Here is a 26,630-nt window from a genome sequence, read left to right as displayed (position 1 = left end):
CTTCTTTTTTGAAGAAGCTCATCAGTTTATCAACAGCTGATGACGCTGTTGACAAGTTGTCCAATCAGAAGAGCCCATGGGCGGGTCTTCCGCCTTCTTGCTTGGAGGGAACTTTAACCATCAAAACAATAAACGCAGCTTTTCCTGTTCTGGGTGTCGGATTTAAATTCAACATGATTTAGGACTACACAGCTTCGTAAACATTTTAGCTAAATAATAGACGATTAAATGAATCGCCTATTATTTTTTTAGCTAAATGCATTACTTAGCCGAACATGTGTACGCAAAGTGGAGTCGTGTCTGCAGAATTAGCCCTATAAGCTAAATTTTGGTTGAAAGTTTTCCTCGGTTTTCACCATGAGCTAAGCAGAAAGATTTTGCAAATAGCAGAGTGCAGTGTTGTGCAAACAAACATCGGTCGTCATGGATTGCAACAACGAGAGGCTGGCAAGTCAGTTGTGCGTCGCGGTGAACGACGGAGATCCCAGGTTGTTAACACGTATCCAGGCTTTTCTTTGTTTTGTTCGGGCATGTCCTGAGTTGAAAGAGACGTGGCAGACAACGACATTTGGGATGCTGGATTGTATTTTCGAGTTGTTCAATTATGAACACCTCTTTAACAATTTTAGTTAAGTGATCGGCATTCTTTTATATGTGAAGTTTGATCGGAGTCCTTTGACCTGTAATAAAACAGTAGATGTCCACATGCTGTGGCTGAAATAATTGTATCGTAATAAGTGATGATTGTGCAGTTGAATAAACGTTAATCATCAAGGGCGTGCTTCCATATAATAAACACTGTTTTGGTAAATGCATCATATCTTTTACTATTTGTCAATCAGTTCTGGATTACTATTTTAAATAGCATGTTTTGTTTTTCAAAGTTGATGATGCAAGGAGGTGTTAATGCAAAACTGTTATTTGTCTTTGGAATCTTTTTAGTTTTCTTAGATAATTTGCCAGAGAGAAGGCACCCATAACAAGCCAAACACCTACATGTACCTATTGTATGTTTAAATGAGAAGCTTTTAATATTTTTCTTTGTTCTGCTTTGTGGGAAGATGCACACGTTTTGGATAAATAGAATGTTTATGGTCATGTTTTGAATGTGATATATCATTAAATTAATACATTAATTGCTTTGCAGATCTGTACAGCTGTTCCTTTCCAAGGGTGCAAACCCAAACCTGGTGGGTAGTGGAGGTGTGGCTGCAATACACCTGGCTGTCGGCAAGGAAACAGAGAAGAACATACGCTGCTTGAAAATGTTGCTGCAGCATGGATCCGACCCCAATGTCAGGTATAGTTTCATACATGAAATTAAAACATATTGTTTTACCAGTTAACAGATAACAGTTGAATTACACCTATAATCTTGTAAACGAATATATTCTCGTGAAGCACACATTGATTTCTTACCTGTATTTCTCTTAGATCTTCTGATGGCTTGACTCCTCTTCATGTTGCTGCTCTTTGGGGATGCTACCAAAATCTCAAGCTGCTCTTAATGAATGGAGGAAACCCACATTTAAAAGATACTGTAAGTCTTTACAGTCAAACAGATTAATTACAGCTATTTTAATACAGAGATGTTGGGAAAGTTTATGTCTTAAATTGCATTGTATGATGTTTGACGGCAGGGACCATTTGTGATGGAAACTCACTTTACCAAGTTTGTATGAAGATAAACACGTAGGCCGCTGCACTTACAGCCAAGCAAATACAATGCAATCAAATAGAGCACGAGTGAACATATTGGTTCCTCTAATTCTCATATTAGCTTCCATATTTATTTATTTGATTCGAGTTTAGTTATACAACATCTATTGTAATATTGAGGCGTCTTTTAATGTGCAAACCATATTCAGTTTGATAAAATCCTGTTCTGTCCAGAAATATATCAAACTCAAATTAATTATAAAAATGATCAAATTGTGTAGTCAGTTAAGATCATACAGTTGTTCTTGTAAGAAGCTTTTAGAAATCCTAACAGCATAAAATTGTTGACTTACCAGCAGTTCTTCCACAGTATTTGGGGACTGCGGAAGGAAATGACTTCCTTTAATGACTCCTTGCAGAACCAGGTTCAGTGAGAGGTCATCTACGAGAGGAACACAGAGTCCCAGCTGTGCTTTTTATGGAAACGGACAAACAAAGAGTATGCATTATGACCTCAAATTCCACAGTTTTAGAATATTAAATTCACTCAGTTTTGGTTTGCTTTACTCAAATATTGATCTGAGAGCTTTTTTGTAAAAAATTCCTTGTGGATCCTGGACTACTTCATGTGGTCAGAGTAACCAGATTACGCTGCACAACAATGACTCACTCCTGAGGGGTCGGCTTACCACCAAATACCATATGACAGATCTGACTGCTAGGAATTAGACATTTTTAAAGAATAAATATTTTATTTCGCTGTAATATTTAATTTATGTAATCTGACCATTATTGTCTATTTATTTGTGCAGGAAGGGAACACACCAGCACAACTAGCAGAACAACAGGACAATCGGAAATGTGCCTCTCTTCTTCATGAATACGAGTCCTCAGCTGATACAGAAAAAGAGGACCTCCCTCAATTTCAATACTGTAAGATATGACACCTTGTTGCAGAGTATAGAGTGAAATAGTAAAGTCAGTTTTCATAGTTTTTCTGAAGAGGATGTGCCAGCAGATTCAAAGTCAAGCTAGAAATTAATTGTTAAATGTAATACATAAACCAAAGATTAGCTGAACTTTCCACCAAGTTGGTTGCAAGTGCTGCAAAATGAGAAAAGTGAAAATGTATACAGTGTGGTTATATGCAGGGACTTGAAAATGTGTGTTTTCTTGTCACAGCTGTGTACTCAGACCAGATTGACACGTCCAGCTATCCTGAATCAGACTACAGTTTCAGTTCCCACCCGTCCATGATCAGTGGTTTTGGTGAAGTACCTCTGAGCAGCACGAGGCGTTCATCCTTTTTCACCTTGTCTAACATAAATGGAAGACCAAGTTTCAGGGGAGTATCATTTAATGGGCCTTCTATACTGTCAAGCACTCGCATTTCTGCTGCAGGACCTGTAGCTACAATGGCAGTTCCAGAAAATGATGCCTTAAGTTGTGACGATGGATCAGTCACAAAAGACAATGAACAGGTGGCTTCAGCTAATGCTCCTTCAGAGTTTTTATCCAGGCGAGCAAGTCGGAAGAGTGTTAGCTTTAGAAAAGTAGATGACTATTTTCCAGTTTTCAGCCCAGAAACTCCTAAACAGAGCACTGCTGCTGAAAGCAGCCAGTGCACTGACACTTTACCCTTTGACATGTCTGAATACACAGACTTTCTAGATTCTGAGCGCATGGCTACGGTTTTACCACAGCAGGGGATCGACGTCACATCACCGGACCATGTATTTGTCTTTTCTAGGGAAAGCAGTGAGAGCACAGAAGGGGAGCTAGAGAAAACAGTTATCAGTCACTGTGCTCTTGAACTCGGTGATGATGAGCCAGAGGAGCAGAGTGACAAAGAACCTCCAGTGAATCCTTCTGAAACACAAGTGCAGGCCCATGTGGGCAGCAGCAGCAGTGAGACTTGCAGCAGTCATTACAGTAGCTGTGAAAGTGACCATTACACCAGCTGTCTGGATGCTCCTGTTTCTCTACGACATCCTTCATTCCCTCTTATAGAGGAGGAAGAGTCTGATACAAGGACCAAACAGGATTCTACAGACTCTGAAAATGAACTCCAAAAGGGAGATAAAAGTATGTTAAGAGTTCAAACAGAACCCAACAGAGACTCAAAATCTGAAACTGTACACCCTTTATCGGGTTTGTGTGCTAAACTGACCTTATCTGAAAAACAACATGAACAGAAAAATATATTGAAAGCTTCTATTGGATCTTTTTTAAGCACTGAAAGAAAATTTGATGGGGTCAGGCAAGATGCTGAGTCATCAGGAGAAAATAGTAGACTTCAATTTACCCCCAGCCCTTTTGTGACCGGCAGGACGCGGTCTAGATTGAGCCGCTGCTCAATGAGAACAAGCAGAAACCCTGAGACCATGTTAATCACGTCTTCTTTATTTGATGACACACTGCCAACGCCAGTTCGAATGTTTCGGCAGACGCCTAGGTGTCAGAGTAGTGGGCATGGATTCAACTCACCTCACACACCTCATTATATGACACGCCACTTGGAGAGGTCCACTGAAAGCGACTCATTACCCAAGGACAGCCAAGACTCCCAGTACAGCACTCTTAGCGGTCCAAGTGTCAGTAATAGCCAAGCTGATACTCTTATTCTACACAACAGTGTAACTGATTGTGTTGAGGGATCCCAGTCTTTGGATGACACAGTCATAATAGATAAGAACCAGGACGACTCAGTCGCTGCTTATGAAAAAAATTTTGCGGAGATTATTCTTGCCATAAGAGGACAGAACAGACAGCTTCCTGATGATGATGAATTTCTAACGGAGGATCTTACTGGTTCGGATAAGGCAAAAGTAGCTCATCTGGCAGCTGAAGATCAGGTAGATGATTTTAAAAACGATGACCTTTGGGTTACTGAAGACTACGGCTCAGAGTCCAACCCTGCATCCTCTTCGTCCACCTCCAGCTGTTTTTCTCCAAAGACATCCACGGAGGACACTGACCCTCCACGTACTCCAGGCACCGGATGCACCCCAAGATACAGCATGAGCCGGCTGTCGAGCCGTCGACCACAGCGCCTGGCAGACCTGTCTTTCACTCCCGGGGGGCGACCAGTAATCCAGAACCTGGATGAACCAGTGGAGTATCTCTATACTGATACAGAGCAGGGCCACAAGCTCATTGAGACACACGTTCCACCTACGTCCGACGCATCACTCAGCACCTGCACAAGTAGCAGCATCAGCGACGAGACCATTTTGTACGACTGGCGAGCTTTGCAAACTGAAACAAGGAGCAGCAAAGGGGCAGAGAACCTACAGCCTGAGATGCAGGCTCAGAAAGAGGAAGTTGATAAATCTGAATGCAGACTGTTGCCAGAAACTAGAGGAATGACTGACAGGGAGCTGAGACTGAGGCTGGTGGAACTGGGAGAGAGCCCGGGTCCTATCAGCAGCCGCACCAGGCCAACTTACCTGAGGAAGCTCTGCCGACTGTTGCAAGAGGAAAACTGCAACACACAGGATGACAACAAGCAGTCTGACCAACCGCAGAAAGGTTATGTTTATTTTTATTTTTAAATATTGCATTACATTAAGTGAAGAAACATTCAGGAGAATTTAACCAAGTAATGTTGTCATTCACAGATGTTTTCTTTTTTAACTTTACTGGATTTAGGTTATAGTCCAGATCTCTGTCGGGTTCTGAAGACTTTCCAGCTGCCCAACTCCCATGGTGACGAGCAGTCCCTGTGCCAGCAGTTTGACCAACCGGATCAAAACAGGAAGTGGAGGGAGGGCATCATCAAGTCCAGCTTTAACTACCTTCTTCTTGACCCAAGGTAAAGTCTTATTTTTTGCTTTTTGATTTCTGGTGCGGTGCTTTTGCCTGGCAAAATATTTTTTTAAGTTTCACAGTTTGGTAAGTGTTGACTAGTTTTCATATGACACAACATATGTGATATAGGCTCCTATAGCTCTTTTGGAAGTTTTATTTTTGATGTTTTTGAGTTTCTTATTACTAGCAAAAAATTATTACTAAAGCTAATAAAAAAGAGACAATATGACCGGATAACAGCGAGTAAAAATATAGTGGGTTCTCAGTATTTACAAAAATATTAAAAACAAAAATATGTAACATGATGTATTTATTTATTTTTATTTTTTTTTGTAAGAAACAGGGACCACTTATCTCCCCTGCTGATACACTATGTTGTGAATTCCAGTTACATTTCTGGATGCAAATACTATTTTATATCATTTTGTTTTCAATTCCAGTGGAAGACCACAATAGATCAGATAACTTTTCATCAGCCATTTTCTTTATTAAAAATGAGCTTCTAAACTGCTTTTATTTTTTTTTGTAAAAAAAAAATAAAACAATATGTAGTATTACATCTTTTCCTCTTTCTTTCACTAGAGTGACAAAGAACCTCCCGTTCCGCAGTCACACCATGACTCCCCAGGAATGTTTCCAGACTTTCATCCATGCCGTATTTTACGTGGGCAAAGGAAAACGCTCCCGCCCCTACAGTCACCTGTATGAAGCTTTGGAGTACTACCGAGGGGAGAAGACCGCCAAGGTAACTGCCTGGACACCTCTGTCTTGTAAAATTATAAGGAAGTTTAACCAAGGTTGTATCAATAGGTAACAGGGCTGCTTTTCATCCCTTTAACAGAAACTTTGTCCAAAAGTACAGCACATTCTCCAGGTGTGGACCGCCGGACAGGGAGTCATCTCTCTCCACTGTTTTCAGAACGTCATTCCTGTGGAAGCGTACACAAGAGAGGCCTGCATGGTGGAGGCCATCGGTGAGTGAGTCCTAACTTGTCATTGATAATCATCTATGTATGATGTCAGACCAAGTGTTTGATGTGATGTCCTTTACACACCCGCATGCGCGTATCTGAATATGAAAATAAACATGTGAATATATATTCTTGAAGGTTTGATTAAAAGTAATGATTTTTAGGAGCTTGTGAGATGAAAATTGGTTACATTTTCCTAGTTTTTCTAAAGTTGAGTACTTATTTTTTTTCCCCTCACTGCAAATTTGAAATCACACAAAAGTAACTGAACAGAAGATTAAAATTACAGATTCATTTATTAAAGTATAAAAGCTATCCAAAACTATAGTGAGGTCTATGTTGAGAAGCTGCTACACTCTTTGTTATATCATAAATTAACTGACTAATAACTAGTGACACACAGACCTGAACTGTGCTTGACTTTTAGCCTCTAAACATTTCTTAAATAGAATGTTTCAGACAATCAAAAAGCTCCACATCATTCCTCAATCTGAAGAAATTATTTTAAAGAAATTTAAAAACTGATAAGTGAGTCAGTCCCTGGTGGTTTACCTATTCTTACAGCTATGCACTGTAGCAGGAAATGTGGCATTTTTGATGGATCTCATTGTGATGAAAGCGATTTATTATTAAGGAACCAAACTGAAAATTTCAAGTTAAATAAAAAGGACAGGATTAGTCATTTTTAAAATTTTCTGTCTTGGTGTTGATGTAGCTTTCTCCACAAACACTTTCTCTATAATGACAGTCCAAAAATCAAATAAAATAAAATTAAAAGCAGCAGTGCCTTGATTTCTACCCTTCCTTTCTCTCTGTCTCTCTTCCTCAGGTTTTATCTTGGAGAGAAAAAGAGATTAGATGGAGAAAACATTTCATTATGTGGATATTTAGAAATGAGAGGATTAACTGGTGAGGAAGGATTGGTGTTGGAGCTCACACATCTTGCAGTTGTACAATAAAAACATATTTTAGCTGAAAATGTCTTTCCCTATTTAAGACAGAGTAGATCAAATACATAGCATGAGTTAAAGGACAATACTATTAATGTATAGCCTAACCTCACTTATTTAACTTATTTAGTTGTGTCTTATGTAGACAATACCAGTGTCTTATTGAAAGACAATTTGTGATTTCCACAAACTTGCTAGTTTGTCTGAAATTACTTGAGTGCAACATTTTTGGACCAAAACTGTCCTTATTCCAGGGCTAAAGATGTTGACCAATCAGAAGCGAGGAGATTTCTACGGCGTGGTGTCAAACTGGGATTTAAAGAGGAAACGGGAGCTTGGGATCCACCTGCTATACCGAGCCATGCAGATATTCCTGGCTGAGGGTGAGAGACAACTCAGACCAGCAGACATTAGGCAGTAGAAACCCTATAGGAGTAGGGAGGTGAGTGAGGTACTATTAACTGCAAAACACCACCACTGATATGGTGGAATAGCACTATATTGATGGACATCAGCTACATGAGTCGCATTCAACTCTTTATCAGGGATGGTTCTTTCTCCTAAAACCAACACAGTTTTCTTTTTTTAATGTAGCCTGAACATACAGTTTATCCTTTTGCAGAAACTGTATAATGTATTTTTAGACGTGTTCTGTTTTAATAAGCGTGCTCTTTATACATTTTCAATGGATGTTCTGTGATGAATTTGAGAAACTCACAATAACTTTGTCTTAGTTTTTTTTTTACATGTGGACAAAACAATTCTATTGCATTTCAGCTTTCTGGAATTATGACACAACTCATTTTGAAAAATGTTACTCCTTAGGTTTAAGCCCTATTTTCACTTATAGGCCAGTGCTTTTTTTTTTCAACGGTCACAGTTAATGAATTTCAAATTAACTTTATTTTTTTACATAGCTTAGTGATCATAGCTTGCATTAATTTAGTTTTGATTAAAAAGAAGTTAGCTAACTGATGTATCAGTGAGCAATTATATTTTTTGAAAGGATAATGAGGTGTAAAAGGAGAAAATTATAGCTTGAAAGTAGATGATAAGATGTTTCTGTTTACTGGAATAACTAGTTTAAACTTTGTTCCTATGTGAAATATCTCAGGGGTTACAGCTGTTACTTGGTGTTATGATCTCCATGATTTTACCATCTCATTTACTACACATCAGTGACCTAAGCAGTGAGCTTCCGAATCACTCATTATCTCCACAGGGAAATACGATTGATGAGCTCTCAAAGAGTCTCACACAGCCAAAAAGCATTAGCACTGACAAATGCAGACTTTGTGTTTTAGAATGTTTGCTAAAGTGGCAAAATTAAACAATTGCCACTTTAGTAAATCATATCAAACAATTCAGGTTTTTGTAGGTTTCATTTTACCACTTGATTAATCTAAAAGCTCACTGTTTTAGGTCCTAATAACATAAAAAAAATGTGTGCATTACTTCTGATTTCTTTCGTAGTTTGAAAATAAAGCACCCGGTTTTTGATCTGTTTGATACATCTGTTTGATTTTATTTATCGCAAAATAATGTTTTTATATTATTTCATTCTGACTATGGTGTCCATATCACTGCTTTTCTCCATTTCTTGCACATTCTTTCACTGTTTTTGTAAAGAGGGAGGTATAATGTGGGAAGCTCACATTGAACTGGATCCTGCTCAGTTTTCAGCGTCTGCTTCCTGTTGTTTGGTGTCCCTCTAGTGGACTAAAAGTGACATTGATTTTATTCGTTCACTTTATTGGATAAAGTGAACGAATCTCGCCCTCGATCTCTGGTCACTGAGAAATCATTGAGAAATCCAAACATTACTTGATAAAATAATTTGATCCAATTTAGCGCCTTTAATATTTTATAGCTAAAATTTATTTTGAAAAAGTATTTAAAACCTTCATTTAAATAATCAAAATTTTAGATCTTACAGTCTTCATTTTTCCAGTGATTGCATGTTTTATATTAAATTGGCTTAATTATTTAATGTCACATGCTTCAAACTATTTCTGTGTAATAAGTATGGTAATTCCTAATAAAAATTGCACATTTAAGCAATTAAAAGCAACATTTACTTGCTCCTCTTCAAAATGACTCCTACATCTTGGAAAAGTTCAGCTTTAAAATGGTTTGACCTGAAAAGAGAAATTTTAAAACCTCTTTTCAGGAGCTGAAATGAGATGAAGTCTCATTCATACCTGCATGAAAAGAAAACAGAGTAGAAACCCATCAAACTGTTTTCCTAAGTTATATATGTCTTGCTTAGATTTTATATGTTTAACTTATGCGATTAAAATATTTTTTCTCAATGGTGATCTTAAAGTTAAATTACACAACTTGATTAAATCTTGCAGAAACTCTTAAGCTTTACTTGCACCAGTCTCCCAAAAAAACACCCACGTAAACAGAAATAAACTGTATGCATCCACTTAGTTCTGAAAAATGTTTTTTGTTTAATCAAAAGTGAATCTGTTTTTCAAGAATTGGCTTTCTTTACTGTTAGTGTGACTCATTCAGTTTCAGCTGCAGTTTCTTGGTAATGGTGAGGCAGCACATTCTTACCAGCATCATCATCATCGTCATCATCATTTTCTCCATATCACCACAGGCCCTTTCTTTAAGGCTGCTGCTAATCCTAAAGCAGTGACCCAAATGACGCATTACATAATCTGGTGGAGAGAGGGCTGCAGATCTTGTCAGTCACTGCTTATTGTAAATGTAATTTACTTTTTATGATAATTATGGTGTAATAATGGGATGTGAAAAATCATCTATAATGGTGCGGGATAGGCAGTATGAAATAGAACAAAAATAATATGAAAGCATACAGCCATTTTGAAGAGTCATGACCTCTGAGTTGTCAAAAAGAAAAGGGGACAGTTGATATTTGTGGTCAATATGTGTTTTTATTTCAGAATTAGCACCCTTCAGTTATGTTTTCAAGAAGGTTCCTTCTTGACTGAGCAGTTCAGTGGTCTGCGGGGGGAAACAAAAGCTAGTTATATAACCAGCACAATATTTTGAAATTTAATTGCTGACATTTAGACTGGAAGAGACAACTAAATATTAAGACCTTAGACTTTCTATTGTGCTCCAGTTAAAGTAAACATGTAGAATAAAATGTAATTTCAGCTTTTTTAACATTAAATGCACAGTTGCTTGTACATTGACGTAGAAACTATTGCGTCGCTATGTATGACTGCACCTGCACAAATAAAGCTTGGCAGTGAAACGTAAAAAATATAACAGTTATGCTTATTTTTCTTAGAATTGTCCAACTCAATTAAAATATTAGGATGTGATAAATAATTCAAAAACCTTTTCCAATTATCCTGTTACAATTATTCTGTTGCAATACTGTGGAAACATATTGATGGAGCCTAATTTATAAAATAATATTGTTAAAAAATCTTTTCTAGAAGACATTAGTTTTAATTTGGGTTATAAAATGGCAAATTATATGTGAAGAAAAGCTTTAGAATTACTTAATTGGTCTCATGTTTTTACTTCATAAATTTACTTCTGGTATTTTAATAGGGTGCCATAGTTTACATTTTTATATAAAAAAATAGCTACAATATTTCTAAAATCTTAAGACTAAATCTTGACAACTGCATTCACTTTTTATTTTTTTTACATCTTGGCTTGAGGTGCTTTGATCTGCGGGATTTGCATATTGCAGATAGCTATCGTTTTTATTCAAGTTTCAGAAGAGGAGCTTTGACTGTTAGATCCAACATCATCAATTTCACATGTTCCCCTGGAAAATCAACGAGTATCAACAGCTTCACTGAGAACTGAGAGTGCGATGATTTATTGAAATTTATCAAAGACAGTTAATGCAATGTGTTAAGAATTAGGAACACACAGTGAATTTAAATTCTTATGTATTTTAGTAACTTAATTCCTGGAAACATCACAGAAATGAAGACCACCTGATTTATGCTGTTTTATACCATAACATGTCACCTAGTCCAATTACAGTGTGCACAAAAAATATAAAAAGAAATTTCCATTTAGTCAAAGTTCACAACAAAGTCATGTCTAGCATTTCATGTCCCAAATGTAGTTTCATTGTCTCCTCTTCTGTTGCTCCTAAAGCCAAACTGTCAAGAAGGCAGTTCACACCACCAGCATCACGGTTGCTGAGGGAGGGAGACAGGCGAGATAAATAATGTCATCATCAGCGTGTCGTGACAACATTCCTTGTGACGGTCGGATGAAATCTGGGACACAGTTGCATTCATCGTTCAGTGAGCTCTTCCACAAAGTCAAACCCACCGACAGCAATGAATGTTGATTGTGACCTTTGCTGTGATTTAGAAAGCTGGAGGTATGTCCAGATTATTTTCCGTCCCAAGGAGTCATCAGCCGTTCTTCCTCTGATTTGTATGGTGGGGCTTTATCTTCATCTTTTTAAAATACATCTTGTGATAAAAGCTGTCCACAGGGTACAGTCAACGGTCGATGGTTTTTGTTAAATTACGCTCAAACTCACCGACAGCGTTGAATGTTCACTGAGGGAAGCGTGAACCGGACGGTGACCAGAGATGACAGTCTGCTTTGAAATGAGGGCGAAGCGTGGCTGCTCTGTGGGTGGAGAAACTTTTACCTCGCATATTCATGAACTAAATCTTTCTTTCATTCTTCGGAAATAAACAGAAAAGGTCATGGGAGCTTTACCAAATACAACATCGCGGACATTTAATGATTATGTGCTAACCAATGCTTGAACTGGTCACAGTAAAGCTCAACATTATTCATCCCTATGGCAGATTTAGACATAAAACTTGCTTCATTTGACCAAGAGAAAATAGAAAAGTCTTCTTTTGATACATAAGAAAATATAAAAGAAGTGTTAATTTCATATATAAAGTATTTTTTTTTATTTTAATAAAATAAATAGCATGTAAAAAGTCCTTCCCAATAATCAATTAGAGATATTTATTAGCAATCATATCCTTTTATAATTACTGATAAGAGCTTCTGGTGACAAGATGAGCTCCAAGTCTTTGACATAAAGTACATCACCCTAATTATTAGTTCCTTCAACAGATTCCCTATCAGTTTCAAGTTGGAACTCTGTCTGGGTCACTTCAAAAATAATAACAGCCAAAAGAAACATGTTGATAAAATTACTTCAACCCTAAATCTGCCAAGGGTATCAATAAAATAACTTTATTAGTGGAGCTGTTCCCAGTTACATGACAATAATGTATTACATTGTGGTAATTTTGATTTCAATGTCAAAAACATTTCTTTAAATAATAAAAAAAAAACCAAATGTAACAAAAAAACAAGTGTGCGACTTTGCGAAGATTTTTCCTCCCCCAGTAGTTTCTTCCACCGCAGCCCATAAAAAAAGAAACAACTTTGACTCACCTTTTCTTCAAGTCTTAGAAACCAACCAGTGATGCGAGTGTTATTCAACTTCCATGATATACGGTCAAAACTACACAGACAGTGAGTGCATGGGAACACGTCTTACTTTGCTGAAAGTAGCAGTTACACAAAGAAAGTCATCTTGAAACTCCTGACTCATAGTAGTTCTTGGTTAACAGAGCACCTGGGCAGGAGCTGCTGTTGGCTGTCTTTTTTTCTGTCTTTGCTGTTTTGAAGCAAAGAAAAAACAGCTGCTCGGCCTCTAGAGGAGCATCGACATGCCTCAAAGGCTTCAGCGCAAGTTTGAGGATGAGGGAGAGAACCGGTATGAAACTGCAGACTCACCCCGATCAGTAACGCTTGATGTTTCGTTATGATGTGGTCCCCTGAGTCTGAGGACTGAAAGGCTCAAATGTGCCTTGTATTTGTTTCCTCTCTCTGCACTAATACCAAGAGAGAAACTGTCCACCATCTTAGACAGTGCTGAATCATTGCTCGTCTTGGGAAGGAAAGAAAATGCACAGACAGTAAGAAGCATAAAACGCAAATGCCACAGAGCTGCTGTAGTAATTAGACAGGACGTGACGGCAACTACGCTGGTGAGTCAAGATTCGTTTGGGTGATAAATATTCTGGGATGCTTTAACAGAGCAGGATAAGGAGTGACTAAGGCAAAATGGTTGAATGTGTCACCACCTGCCAATCCCTCTCTAAATACGCCTGCACTAATACAACTTTGATCTAAAAAAGAGTTTTTGCTGTCTTTATTAAAAAGAGTACTAACACTTGTGGAGAAGAGTATGCTGCCTCTTTTTACCCTCACATCTCATGCCACTGCTGTCATTTTATTTGTATCTGACGAAGATCTCTTCACTTCAAAGTAAACCCTCTCCATTCCCCCCCCAAAAAAATCAAGACTACGACTCTGTTAGCTGATGAAACGTATATCTACATAGAAAAACATGGCCAACATTATATATAAACAAATAGTCCTTGCTGCGACAAACCCCCAATGGTGGTGTGAGTGACAGTGTTTGAATTGACAGAAGTGGATGAGAGAGAGTGTAGCTTTATAAGGTCTTTTCTGGCCGCGGGACGGCATGGCTGACAGTGGGAAGAAAGAAACGGGACACGAAACTAAAGAGAGAAGAGCCCTGAGCTGACAATGTGGCCTTAATCTGAATGACAAGGCCTGCACATCAGCCCTCTAACCAGCCTGGGTTGTAGTGATGGTGAGGGGGTGCTGGATGATGTGGGAGCTAACAGGGGGAGAAGGGGATTTAAAGAGACAGAGGAAGAAGGCGGGGAGGGTGTCCTTCCTTCAAACACGCTGGCCTTAATGGTACGGACAGCTCTGACATTTAACCACTGAATCATTTTTAGATAAGTGGATGGGCTGGGGGGAGCTGAGACTTTGGCTAAATATAGGGCGCTTTGAAACACAATAAAAATGATCTTCCTGAAAAAGTTTAGGATTGTTGAAGCAAAGTTCTGTACAAGTTATAAAGCAGTAAATATATCAGAAGTATATTATGCTCTTTTCATCTTCATTGACTATTAATTTATCATTTTATGAACCTCTACACTGTAATTACATATATATTGGTCAGTAAGGCTAATGCTTATTTATAGCAGTTAAAACAGGCTTCCTCTGTGTAACGTGAACATGGAGCATGTAAGTATTTCCAATTACATATGTAACAGAGAAGTGAACCAGTGGTAAAATCAATAAAAAATATACATAACAATTATAAACTGCTTTAATATTTGTGTGTTTTACACTCCTTCCCTTTATATCAGAGAGGTACTCAGAATGGACAAGCTTCTATTCTCAATATGAGTTTCGCACAGGAAATTCATTGGTGTTACCCTTTCATTTCCTGTGGAAATCATTGTCAGCTGCTGTAAAATAACCACTAAGTCCAAAGAGCTCAAAGGTATATAAAATAGGGTTTGCACTAAACACTATGAGATTGGGGTTTCTATAAAGACCTAGAAGTCCACTTTCGTCTTGGCCCTTCTTGGATAGTTGTTAGTTTAAGCACTCGGGGCCAAGCAATCTGAAATTATACAGAATGAAGACACCATGCGAGTTATTTCCAGCTGCAACTGCTTATAGCCTCTTAACAGAACCTTACTTCAAAAAATCTGAATTTTACACCCCGGAAGAATAAGGAGAGAGAAGGATTCAGAAAGTTTGGGCAATTTTAAAACAAGGTGACTAGATGAGGCTGTGACCAAATTTCTTTGTCAATAATCCTCCATGCAGTAGATTCAGCGCCTCTGAGCGGCGATGAAATCAGAACAAAACTACAGAGGATTTTTCTTAGCGTCGAGTAGCGAAGTAAGCGATACATATTGGCACTGATAATGGCCATGTTTCCTCAGCAGACTGGGTGCAAAGATAAAAAGGGGAAAGAAACTAACAAAAGGGAGCCCTGACAATGCTCCAGGAAATCCGTAACGAGCACTGTCAGCGTTTCACAATTAGCACCATGGACCCCGTCAGAACAGACTCGTAATTCCAGACAGACAAATCATACAGGAGGTGATTAAACGCTCCGAAAATTCAGCTCCTTTTGACAAGCTTGTGAACTCACTGTTTTATTTATGTTTTTGTCCCTTCATTATTTTAGTTTTACAGAACGTAGGGACAGAAATGTGTTCGACCAAAACATGGAGCGTCTGCAGAGATTTTGCACCTATTTTTCTCCACCGCTGTCAATCTGATTTCTCTGCGTCGTTTCATCACGCAGGCTAATTTTAGGCTTGCAAGTGTGAGATTTTGCCTGGAGGGAAAATATGCATAATGTTTAAAAATAACATGAAACAGGCAAGGATTCTATGTTAAAATAGAAACATTAAAGGTGAAAAACAAATATTTTCACAAATAACTTAATTAAAGAGAAAATGTAAAACTATTTTTAAAAGTGCAATTAGATTTAAGACATACTGTAGGTTGTTTTCAATCTTTAAAAATATAATTTTTCTACAAAACCTACACATTGAGATGAATGCAAACGGTTAAAAAATGTTAACTACAGCAATTTCAGACTAAATACGGTTAACAAGACGTAGCTTTGAAGAAAAATAGCGGAAGCCGCAGTTTGCACCCGTCTTTCACCTTCAACCCGCTCTCCTCCCAGGAGTTGGAAGAAATTCCTGGTGAGGGTGCTGCGAGTCGCCGCGCTCAGCCTGCAGGTACAGACCGGCCTCCTCTGTCTGCCTGTCTGCAGATATCACACCGCGACGTGATCTGTTTAGCACCCTGACTTAATGCTCACCTGCTTGCGCTCAACGCCCACCTGCTGTGTGTATGTGCAAGTGCGTCAATGTGTGCAGTGTTCATTGTGACCGTGTGTACACGCCGCCTTCTGTCTCCTCACAGCTGGAATGGCGTCTCCTTTATCTGCTGCACTGCAATTATAGACACACACGCACACACAATGATAGATGGATTCCTTCTGCAAGGACAAGATATTTTTGGAAATTATTTGAATCTCCTACAAATAAAGAAGGACTAAAAGCTCATATGGAAGAAGTGAACTAATTAAAGTGCCTAAAAAAAGAAACATAGGATGACTGAATGAAAGATAGACGTGAAACTTGCAAATATGTAACAATTTTGTCAGATCTCAGAATTTATCTACGCACTTTATGACAAAAATCTAAAAAAATAAACATTTTAAAATGAGCTTGAAGCATTCATTTTCTGTGATTTGCATGCAGAGTTTGTCATTTCCCCCTGAGGTTGTCACCGCGCTGACAGATACAAACTGACTTGTACAACCGCACTCACAAAACACACACCAAGACACTTGAGCAGGGGTCTGAGTCCAGCTGGAGGTGGTCTCCTGCCAAACCTGGAGGGAGGTTGACTATCCATATTCATCACACGTACACACTGATTGGAACTGACAGGACAAACACACACACAAGCACACATGCACGCATTCTTACACGCACACAGTTGGGTGAAAAACAAAACAAAAATCTACTAGAGAGAGATTCAGTGGTTAGAATAGGCAAGGTACAAAGGTTGAAAAACAAGTTATGAGTTTAAACAAGTTTAAAGTATTTTTTTTATGGATTGCGTAATACCTCGCTGCCCCTCACCCTTTGTCGACTGTCAGCTGGCTGAAAGAAAGCTACTATATTTTACAAAGAGACAGATTTGGCTGAAAATATTTCACACCAGCTTGCCATTTTATAAAGGTAACACTATTTTCACTGTAATGTTGTCAAGTTATTAGGAACATGACTGATAAGCAAACGACAGTAGTTTGGCTACCGAGCCAGCTTTTTAGTCTACCCCAAAATTTAGCTAACATTTTTTTATTTTAGATAGATGTACTTAATGTGTATATTTATGAATATCAAAATAGTTATTAGTAAATGGAATATGAACTATTACTGTTACATTCATAATGAGGAATACGTTTATTTATGTCAGTGGGGGAAGCTGTTACTTTACTCAAATTAAAGCAGTCTTATGATGCTATATGGTTTAGTTTTGCAATGAACAAGTTTACCCTATCCTGACCGCATACTGGCCCGAGGTGTGGTGAGAATGCAATTGTCTTCTTTGCTCACAGTATTGTCTTTTACTTCTACCTTTTAGACTATTTTATTCATTGTTATGATATGCACTGTAGATTAAAAAATATGGACTATTTAGAAAAAGAAACCGAGGTGTTTATGGTAAATAGACAGCCATGATTGGATGAAGAGCAGAAACAGTAAGTAATGTCAGGAGAGGTGTAGGGTGGGAGAGAAAAAGCGAGAAGTTAATAATAGCCAATGGACTGGGAAGGCAACATCACTGAGAGACATGGAGTTTGGGTACCACTCCTCTTCCTCTTTCTCTCTCTCTCTCTCAAATACACACACACAAAGGCAAAAAAAGAGAGAGACTCCATGGGGCGCTCAATAATAACCTTCCTTGTCATTATCATCGCCAAGCCAAACTGCTCTCCTCTCCACTCCACCACCACCACCTTCCATCTTCAGTACAATCATTGCCCTATCGTTTACAGTGTGCCGCCAAATGGGAACATCAATAGACACATCCATTAGCAGCGTGAGTTCTTTCCTCTCTGATTCTCAAGTGCTTTAATAGTCGCCGCACACACAAATACACACACCGACACACGCACACACCCTCGACCGACTGTTAACCAAGCTGGCCTCGCGCAGGCAAAAAGCTGAACTGATGGAGTGTATTATTAAAGCTTTACTGTGACACGGCCGCTGTGAGGTTGGCTTCGTCAGTTAACCCAAACGCTGGAAATGACCAACGCTGCTTTCTCAACTAAATAGCTCACATTTGACTATTTTTGAATTCAGTTAAACTTCCAAATCTGTATAATTAGCTCAAATTTGGCAGCTCTGGTGATCTTAACTCTTGACAGCCACATTTATTTCTAGATACTGTGGTCACTGAAGAACACATTTAAAAATCTGAAGGCAAAACTAAAATATGCACATTTATTTTTTTGTCCCACAAAACTCCTGAGGAGTTGTAGCCTCTTCAGTGTGTTCCAAGTGGCTCAAAGTGGTAACAGGAAGATACATTTAAAGAGGACAATCAAAGAAACTTAATTAGTATGCTAATTAGTAGTTCATTAAAAATTAAAGAAAAAAAATACCCCTTTTAGAAATTAAAACAAACTAATTATTAGCCTCTCTTTCCATTCATATAAAATCAGACACAAAAAAGGTGGATTCTGTAGAGGCTACAGTCATACCTGATAACCGTAACTACAGATTGAAATCAGTGTGGGTCGCCATAGTACTGACTAATTTAAAAATTATCTGCACTCTGAATCAAGTGAAGCCTAACAAGGAAACTAAGGAAAGGACGTCGGGGGGGCAGAGATACAAAAGAGGGAGGGGTTTCCCACAGAGCCGCACTGTAATTTCGTCTTGAAGGATTTATTTTGGAGGGTGTGCTCGGCAGGATGCTGGGAAGCCTGGGAGGGGCGCTGGGTGGGTTATGCGGGTTGGTTACGGAGGTGTTGTGGGATGTGCGGTGGGGAGGTTAAACTTGAATGGATAGACTCAATGGACGGAAAAAAAGGGGTATAAAAACAGATTTAGATTTCCCTGACGTAAGTACACTCAAAAATATATAGTTTAAAACATCTAGACTTTGAAGGAGAAAATTGGTTTTAAGTCGACGCTATTCTAGTTTGTCTTCTCAATAATTTTCTATAAATGTTTTGTGATAAGTTTCACATTTCATTACTGGAATTTGGCTTTGAAGTAAAAGAAGAAAGCAGCAAAAGATAATGAATGTGTTTTCGTAAATTCCAACTACGATTATCATCGTGACTCTGTGGTCTGTTATTCCTTACTGTAACAGTCTTTGTATGCAAGTGCGTGGGTGTGTGTGTGCGTGTGCAGAAGAGGGGTGGTAGACCGCAGACAGCCTCTAGGTGCCATTGCACTGGGTTTGTGTGTATCCTTGCGTGCCTCCTTCATGTCTGGACCTGGGCAGAAAACAAACAGGAGTGCAGAGTAAATTCAAGGTGTCGTCTGGTTAAAGCATGTTATTAAAATGTTTACACATGCACATTCACCACACTGCATGCACACAAGCGTCAGAAGAGGCACATGCACTCAAAAATAAAAGACAAGATACAAATAGGCGACTGATTTCAATTAGCACACTGCATTTGATGTGTGCGCTGAAGCTAGTGGTTAAAACCGTTTTAAAATTCAAGTTTAAATTATTCAACAACAGATGATGTGCAAACTAGGTTTGCTTCAACTCTGTTAAATAACTCACATGGATTTATTTGTGCAGAAGGCCCACTATGAAGTAGACCGGATCCTATCAACAGCTTAGGTGGTCTTAGGAAGCACAGTAACGGAGCTGCTGGGTGTGTACATTAACCTCTGATTGAGCAACAAAAGGGCCCCACTTTCAGAAACATATGAATTCAGCATCTTTGGAGTCTATATAATACAAGACCCTGATAAAAAACACATGACAAATTGCACATTGAAGTGGCTGTTTTTATCTTCTTTAACAGAGATGCTGTAAAAACTGTGTTCTTGTCATGTGGTGCTCGACACAAACTGAAGAATTTCAGAATTATGAGGGAGCTGGCTGTAATGCGTTATAGGCTGCAGCGCTGCGTCTGACGCTGAAGCAGCAGGATGAGGCCGAGAGTGAATGTGCGGAGAGACAGAATGAATTATCAAAAAGAATTTCTGAGTCTAAAGTCTACAGCTGGCCAGACTGAGAAGGAGGAATAAAATCGTATTGGGTGTATCAGGAGGTGATTGATTGCGTAACACTATGTAGTACGGTATATTTTCTGGGTGTGTTGAACTATTTTAAAAAAAATGTTTTAAAAAGTTACATTTCTTGTTATGCTACCTGAAACAGGTTTGCTTTTTGCAATTATCCAAAGCTATGGTTTGCTTTTCTTTGTAATGCCAGAAAAAATATATATAACATTTTGATTTAGACTTAGTTTTTTGTAGTTGCATTATCTCATGCGGCTTTATTTCATTCATGTGTCATTTGGCTTTTTATTTTTACAGATAACAGACATGGTACTGTGGAGTTGTGGCCAGTAAAGCACATCAAAGTTCCCGTGGAAGTCATATTCATTAGTGTTTTTTTGAAGCTACTTAAGCTGCATTAATGATTTTTTTTTTTTTTTTTTCCCCTTGAAGTACCCCGCTGCTTGTAGTTTTAAGTAGTCCCTCAGAGTCCTTTTAAACATCCATCTTTTCTGGCTTGGGATCATTTCTGCCCTTTGGCTTAAAGAAAAGCAAGTGGTCATAATTAGATATGGCAAGTTCATGCACTCCTTATTAAATATATCTAGAAGTCAGAATATCATGTAAATAAGCACAGTACATATATCTCAATCGCTTCTTTTTATTCTTCATCAAAGTGAGTTGCAAGATGAATACACTTCCATTAGCCATTCTTATCCTCATGTCAATCTAAGTCTTAATCTTGTTCGCTGAATTGCATAGGGGTAAAATTTACAAACATAATTTACAAAATAACACCACTGCTGTAATAAATGGGCCAGAAAATTTCAGATAATTATATCTACATTACAAAACAAATATCAAATTTAGAAAGAAAAACATGCAGAAATTAAATATTCTATAAATATCTCCCTAAATGTGTTTAATGGGTGTCTTGCAGAAGCAGACATGCTATAGAAGTATGGCTTCTCAGCCGGATCTACATTTTCAGAGGAAGAACAATGATTGACCTTCACCATGCGAAAAATTGCCTCTATTGTTCAAACTTTCCTTTGATGTTAAATGCAGGGAAAGAGGGCAGCACAGGAAAGCTGCTCACTGCAGACAAAGGAGAAATTAAACCATTCATGCCAACTAAGAACTTTCATCCTCAGTTCACAATGACGATATATTAAAAAAAAAGAAAAAAAGTCATCTCTGTTTAGGCACAGCCAGTATCAAGGTATATCAAAGTTTGAAAAGTTACAGTTTTAAGCTGCTCCTTTCTCAGCTCTTGCTGCACACTGCTAATCAGCTGGCTGAAATAAGGTTATTACACTCTTTTTCTGGGCACAAGGGCGATGGTTGTAGGAGTTCATCCAGTAAGCGGTTGGTTGACGGTTCAAAACCCTGTCTCAACTATTGTGTCCTTGGACTAGACACTTTCACCCTTCAAAATAATAAAATAAGTGCTACAAATATTATGCCTATGTTATTAAGGTTATTTGAACAGTAATAAGATCAACCCAGCCAGACTATGTTTTACATTTTTGCTTTAGTATTTTTTGTGTGTGTAAGCTTAATACAATGAAATGTGGGGTTTAAATTTAATCTTATAACACCATGAGAATCTCATACCTTTTTCTAGCAACACTATGTTGCTAGAAACAAGGTGTTTCTGTCTCAATTCCTGCTGAGAACAGGGAAGAGTACTGCCATCATTAAAGCCCCAGTATATTCACCATTGTAAGCTTCTTAAAAGAATGGGGACCACCCAAATGTTTGCAAAATAAAATGCAACTGTAAAGATCCATGCTTACCCAGCAACCCAAAGAGACCGATAGACATAATGGTGAAATTAGGATACTTGAATATTTGATGGAACACAGGAAGTTTTCTTTTTCTTTTGGTTAAGGGGAAAACAGTATGAATCAGAATTTCTGGTTAAGCTCTTTTATTGTGGCACTTACTGCTATTCCATTTTTTTAAAATTATTATTAATGTGTCAAAATGCAATTATAAGAAAGCAATTAATATATTGCAACTACTCAATTAAAAAGCTTCCATATGCATGGTTTCCTGTTAAAATGCATCTTTATATTTATGCTGTCATGAACAAAAATAACAGTCATGCAGTCACAAGATGCATAAACCTCCCATTGACCCACGTTACATTTTTGTGCCATTTAACTCAAAAACAAATGTGGTCCAAAGTGATACAATGAGTGGAGAACAACACAGAAAGATTTAAGAGTTCCTCTTCTAATGGGCCACCCAGGTTTGAAATGTACAATACGTGAGAATGTGAAATTTTGAAGACAGAAAAATCCGGACATTTTGTCAGGCTCCCTGGGCTATGAGATCATTGTAAGAACACAAATACATTTCAAAGACCAGAGAGGCATTTATGGTTTTTATGGTAAGTTTACACAGATAAATGTAACCCTTCGGTTTTGAATCATCTGGCTTCTATTCAGAGGCTAAATACAGGTTTGGATGGAGGCTAAAGTTAGCTAAGTGATGAAATGCAGGAGGGTGCACATTTACATTTTTAGTAAAGCGAAGCAGTCACGTTCAACTGCACATCTATGAATGTTTTGATCAGTTCCACTACACCCCGTGAAACAACTGAAGCAGGTAGTGAAGCAGGAAACGTCCAGCACGCCTATGTTTTTTTCCAGGATTACGTTTACGTCGCACCACGTCGCTAATCTGCTTTGTCGGTGTGTATGTGCTTTTACCATGTTGTTCCTGTTTACAATAAAACTAGCACAGGCATGTAGTGCTAGACCACCCAGAAAAGTTACCAAAACACCCTCCCCAAAGAAATGCGCTAGTCTTAATTATATCCATCTTCTGGGCGTAACTTTCAGCTCAAAACAGACATCTGAGCCACCCCTCGACTGATAGTCCACAAACCTCATGACAAAGCTTTATGGAAAGAACGTTTTGGTAAAGACACTTACTTTGGATGGAAACAAACAAGATATATTCTTATCATGTTTTTTTTTTTTTTTTTTTAGTATTCTGATCTTGTATTCATTACATCTTGTGAAGGGACTACAGAAAAAATAATCAAGATATTTAAAGGAAAGGAATGACAGCTAAGTGAAATAAACACCTGCACAATGTGTAGCACTTCATTAACAGGAGGAAAAACATGACAGCTTGTAGATGTGGACACACACAAGAGCTGCAATATGAAAACAACTGTTGAAAGAGGAGGCTGTTGTGACTAACCCGTTCCCGTCTGCGATCTCTAATTTTTATGTTGGGAATATGAGGGGGAAACTGTTTTGGTTGAGCATGTAGAGACTTAAAAAGGCACAAGAAGACACAAGAGGAGAGAGAGTGTAAGCAGACAGGACCTCAGTGACTATCTGCCAGACAAATCCTCCTCGCGCTTTGATCCACTGCCCACTTCTCCCTCTGTGGGTTTTGTCTTCAAGCACACAGCTGTGATGTTTAGCTGAATGCTGCAAGATTTCAAGGCTCGGGGAAGTGGAAATTCAATGAAAATAAATTCCAATATAACAACTAGCAATGCTAAAAATAAAAATAATCAAGATTCACAGCTATTAAAAACATTTTTTCAACATGCAGTAAGGGGACAAAAGGGTTAATCTCTTTGTGTTGTAGTTTGGCTGAGATGCTATCTAAAGCCATTTGTTTCAAGTAGTGAGGCTAATGACCCTGATCTGACTCTTGGCATTAGGCAGGGAGCAAAAGAAGGTAAGTAACCTCATATGTTCTCAGGGGGCCAAGATAATGAGAGGGAATGGGAATACGAGCTACGGTCCATCATCTACTTAGGAACCAGACAGCAGCGCTGTCTTACCACTCTTTCCCACCCCCAGCCAAAACTCGACAAGACACACAAACACAACTCTTCTTCCCCATCCAATTTTGCTCCCGTCTTGTTAGGTAAATGTAATGTGTGTTGCATGCAATCATCAATAAGTCAATAGTCTATTAACTCTGAGACATTGGTATTATTACTGTAAACAAGGACTTCCATCATTAGGATAGCAGCCTGTTTCCATTTGCTTTTTCTTCAGTTTAATCGCTTAGTTGGCATCGCCTGGTCTGCTGGGTCACTTTTCTTTCTAGACCTATTTTACATGTCACAGGATAATTGATGGACTGGAATTTTAACACAAATACATACATGCAAGTGGGTTTTATGAGTGAACTGATTTCTAAGAAGTTTTGGCAAATGCATTATGGTATTTTGATAGCAATAAAGGCTGTAAAATGAAATGTTCTACTTTGATGTTGCATCCTACAGCTTCTTATTGCTAGTGGCTAATGACTTCTGTTGTTTCTTTTAATGTTCTAATTTTTTTCACTCATTTTATAAATTTGTTTCTACTCACTTTGACAATTAATGAATTCAAGTTATTGCCAATATACTGCCACAGTAGTATCAGAGCTAATATCTGATTGTGATTTTAATACAATTCAATATGAAAACTGTGTGTTTGTGATTGTAATACAATCAGATAATGTGATTGTTTTACTCCAATAAGTAACTGAAGGTAATTTTATTTATATAGCACATTTTCAGCAAAGCAACAGGATTTATTTCATAGCAGAAGTACAAAAGTGGATTAGAAGAATGGAAAATGATTAATTGGAAATTTGAATATATTCATGTGAAGGAAAACATTTGTTTTCGGGTACAAAATGAAAGTATGTTTGGACGATTCGATAACATTTAAATACATTTGAAAGTGATGATAGAAACATATGAAGTTGGTTTTATCTAAATTCTTTATGTAAAGACTCATAAAAAGAACATTTACACTTTATTTCCGTTGTCTTTTTTGAGAACGCCACATCTTTCCAATAACTGCGTAACAAAGTTACTGCCATACACGAAGAAGGCGAAACGTATGCATAGACACTGTATAGCCAGGCATGGATGTTCTCACAATATGAGGCAGAGAGAATTCGGCTGTGATGGGAAAACAGCGGGGGGTCCACTCCTTAGCTTTTATTCGATTCAAGTCGAGCATGGCTGCCTCTTTTACTTCTGGCATGCACATGGATATTTTATGTGTGTGAGTGTGTGTATGTGGAAAAGAGAATAGAGCACCAGAATAAGTACCTACTGCACTCTGTGTATATCTGTGTGAGCATAAACGTGTTTGCGTGAGTGCGTGTGTGTGTGTGTGTGTTAGTAATACCTCCTATGGCAGGCTAATGATAGGTCTTATCGACACCCAGCAGTGAATGCAAGCCTTTGTCTCCTCTCGGGACGCATTATGAAAAGCTTAGGGGGCTGCCTTTGACTCCTCTTTCATTTGTTCACCCACTGATAAAACTGGGTGCAAAAAAACAGCAACTCTTATATGGCTCCTATAGTGCGCCGAGGTTGGTTACAATAAAACCCCAAGCCCTGTGTGCTCATCAACAAAATAAGCAAAGCAAAGTTAGAGCCGCAGCTCAAAAACTCATAAGTCGCAGACAAAAGATGGAGATTAAGACCGGAATTTACATTTTGCTAAACAAAAACACAAAGCTCCAAGTCAACGAAGAGTGAATAGATTGGAGAGAGGAAAACAACATGCATGAGCTTGAAGCAGAGTTTAAAATTATTTTCAGTAATACCGGTTGTGACAGTACAGGAAAAATGATCTAGGACCATAATGGATATAGGAATTCTTCTGGGTGGACACAATATGATTTCTTTCTGCATTTAACACACCTTACCAGAATTTATTATTTTTTTGTGGTTAATTCAAAAATCCACATTAATCAAAATGAACTTTAACATTTTCAGAAGCTTTTTTCTGTTTTGTTTTTAACAGATCTTGTTTGTCTTTACCAAGATCCACAGCATTTTCTACCCGATGAGCAGCTACTATTACCACTTAAAACATATATTAATAATAATGTTTGTTCTAAGTAGGCTGGCACTCATCCCACATAGTTAATCTATTAAAGATGAGCTTAAAGTGCATGTGTTTGTACAAAGAAGTAGAAGAAATACACATTCTTTTTTAAAGGCCTTGTTCATCACTGTGCTTGCTTGTGGAGTTGAATGTTGGGGCTCGATTCTTTGGACAAGCAGTTTGTGACATGGAAATCTTGTCTTTTTCAATTATGTCAACAATTACTTCTCTCATATTTTTGTGTACAGACCCTTTGGGGAAGCCCAGTCATTTTCCAGCTGAGCCAGCAAAATAATCGCGCTTTATCTACATTCTAACTTTGCTTTTGTTAGAAACTGCATTGACAGGGTTTGGATTGTAGCTCGTGGTTAACACTCTGCCACCTTTTATTCAACTGTATTTCTGACATAATATTTTTTTTCCTATGTTGTTATTATTTTTTTTATCTAAATGTTCCAATGTAAGCTTTCTTTGCTTCACCGCTCTCTTTCTCTGTCGGTTTTATCAACATGGTGGTAAATAATGAATCACCCCAATAAGCTGTGCAGTAAGGACTTGGAGGCTTCATCTAGTAGCCACATAGTGTTGAGACTCCCCCATCCCATTCCTCGCAGCAATTAGAGAGAGGCCAGGAAGTGCATTGCTTTTATGATCTTATAAAGACATTAGAGACTCCACTGCACAGACCCTCAACACTTCTAGATTTACTAGTTCCACATTATCCTTTCTGTCTTTCAATTATCT

At 38.2% G+C, this 26,630-nt stretch overlaps 1 protein-coding gene and 1 long non-coding RNA gene across 3 annotated transcripts in view; one reads left to right on the top strand and one right to left on the bottom strand.

The window, feature by feature from the left end:
• Positions 1-87: 87 nt before the first annotated feature.
• Positions 88-8,901, top strand: ankle1 (ankyrin repeat and LEM domain containing 1). 2 transcript variants are annotated; one of them, XM_055054789.1, is made up of 9 exons: positions 88-488; positions 1,148-1,300; positions 1,435-1,540; positions 2,472-2,592; positions 2,842-5,190; positions 5,311-5,473; positions 6,052-6,214; positions 6,311-6,443; positions 7,645-8,901. In XM_055054789.1, the coding sequence occupies exons 1-9, from the start codon at positions 424-426 to the stop codon at positions 7,809-7,811; spliced, it is 3,420 nt and encodes a 1,139-aa protein (XP_054910764.1). In that variant the 5' UTR covers positions 88-423; the 3' UTR covers positions 7,812-8,901. The 2 variants fall into 2 exon arrangements, with proteins under 2 accessions (XP_054910764.1, XP_054910772.1); XM_055054797.1 differs by lacking the exons at positions 6,052-6,214; positions 6,311-6,443; positions 7,645-8,901 and having other exon boundaries at positions 5,280-5,393.
• Positions 8,902-12,523: 3,622 nt separating this feature from the next.
• Positions 12,524-26,630, bottom strand: part of LOC129371519 (uncharacterized) — a 30,898-nt gene continuing 16,791 nt past the window's right edge. Inside the window, exon 3 of the long non-coding RNA XR_008607159.1 lies at positions 12,524-19,265. This is a non-coding gene — a long non-coding RNA (uncharacterized LOC129371519). The remainder of the gene's footprint in view (positions 19,266-26,630) is intronic.

This window comes from Poeciliopsis prolifica, unplaced genomic scaffold (assembly GCF_027474105.1).
Source record: "Poeciliopsis prolifica strain line A6 unplaced genomic scaffold, Auburn_PproV2 SCAFFOLD002, whole genome shotgun sequence".
Classification (NCBI taxonomy): Eukaryota; Metazoa; Chordata; class Actinopteri; order Cyprinodontiformes; family Poeciliidae; genus Poeciliopsis; species Poeciliopsis prolifica.
This window is presented reverse-complemented; position numbering and strand designations above follow the sequence as displayed.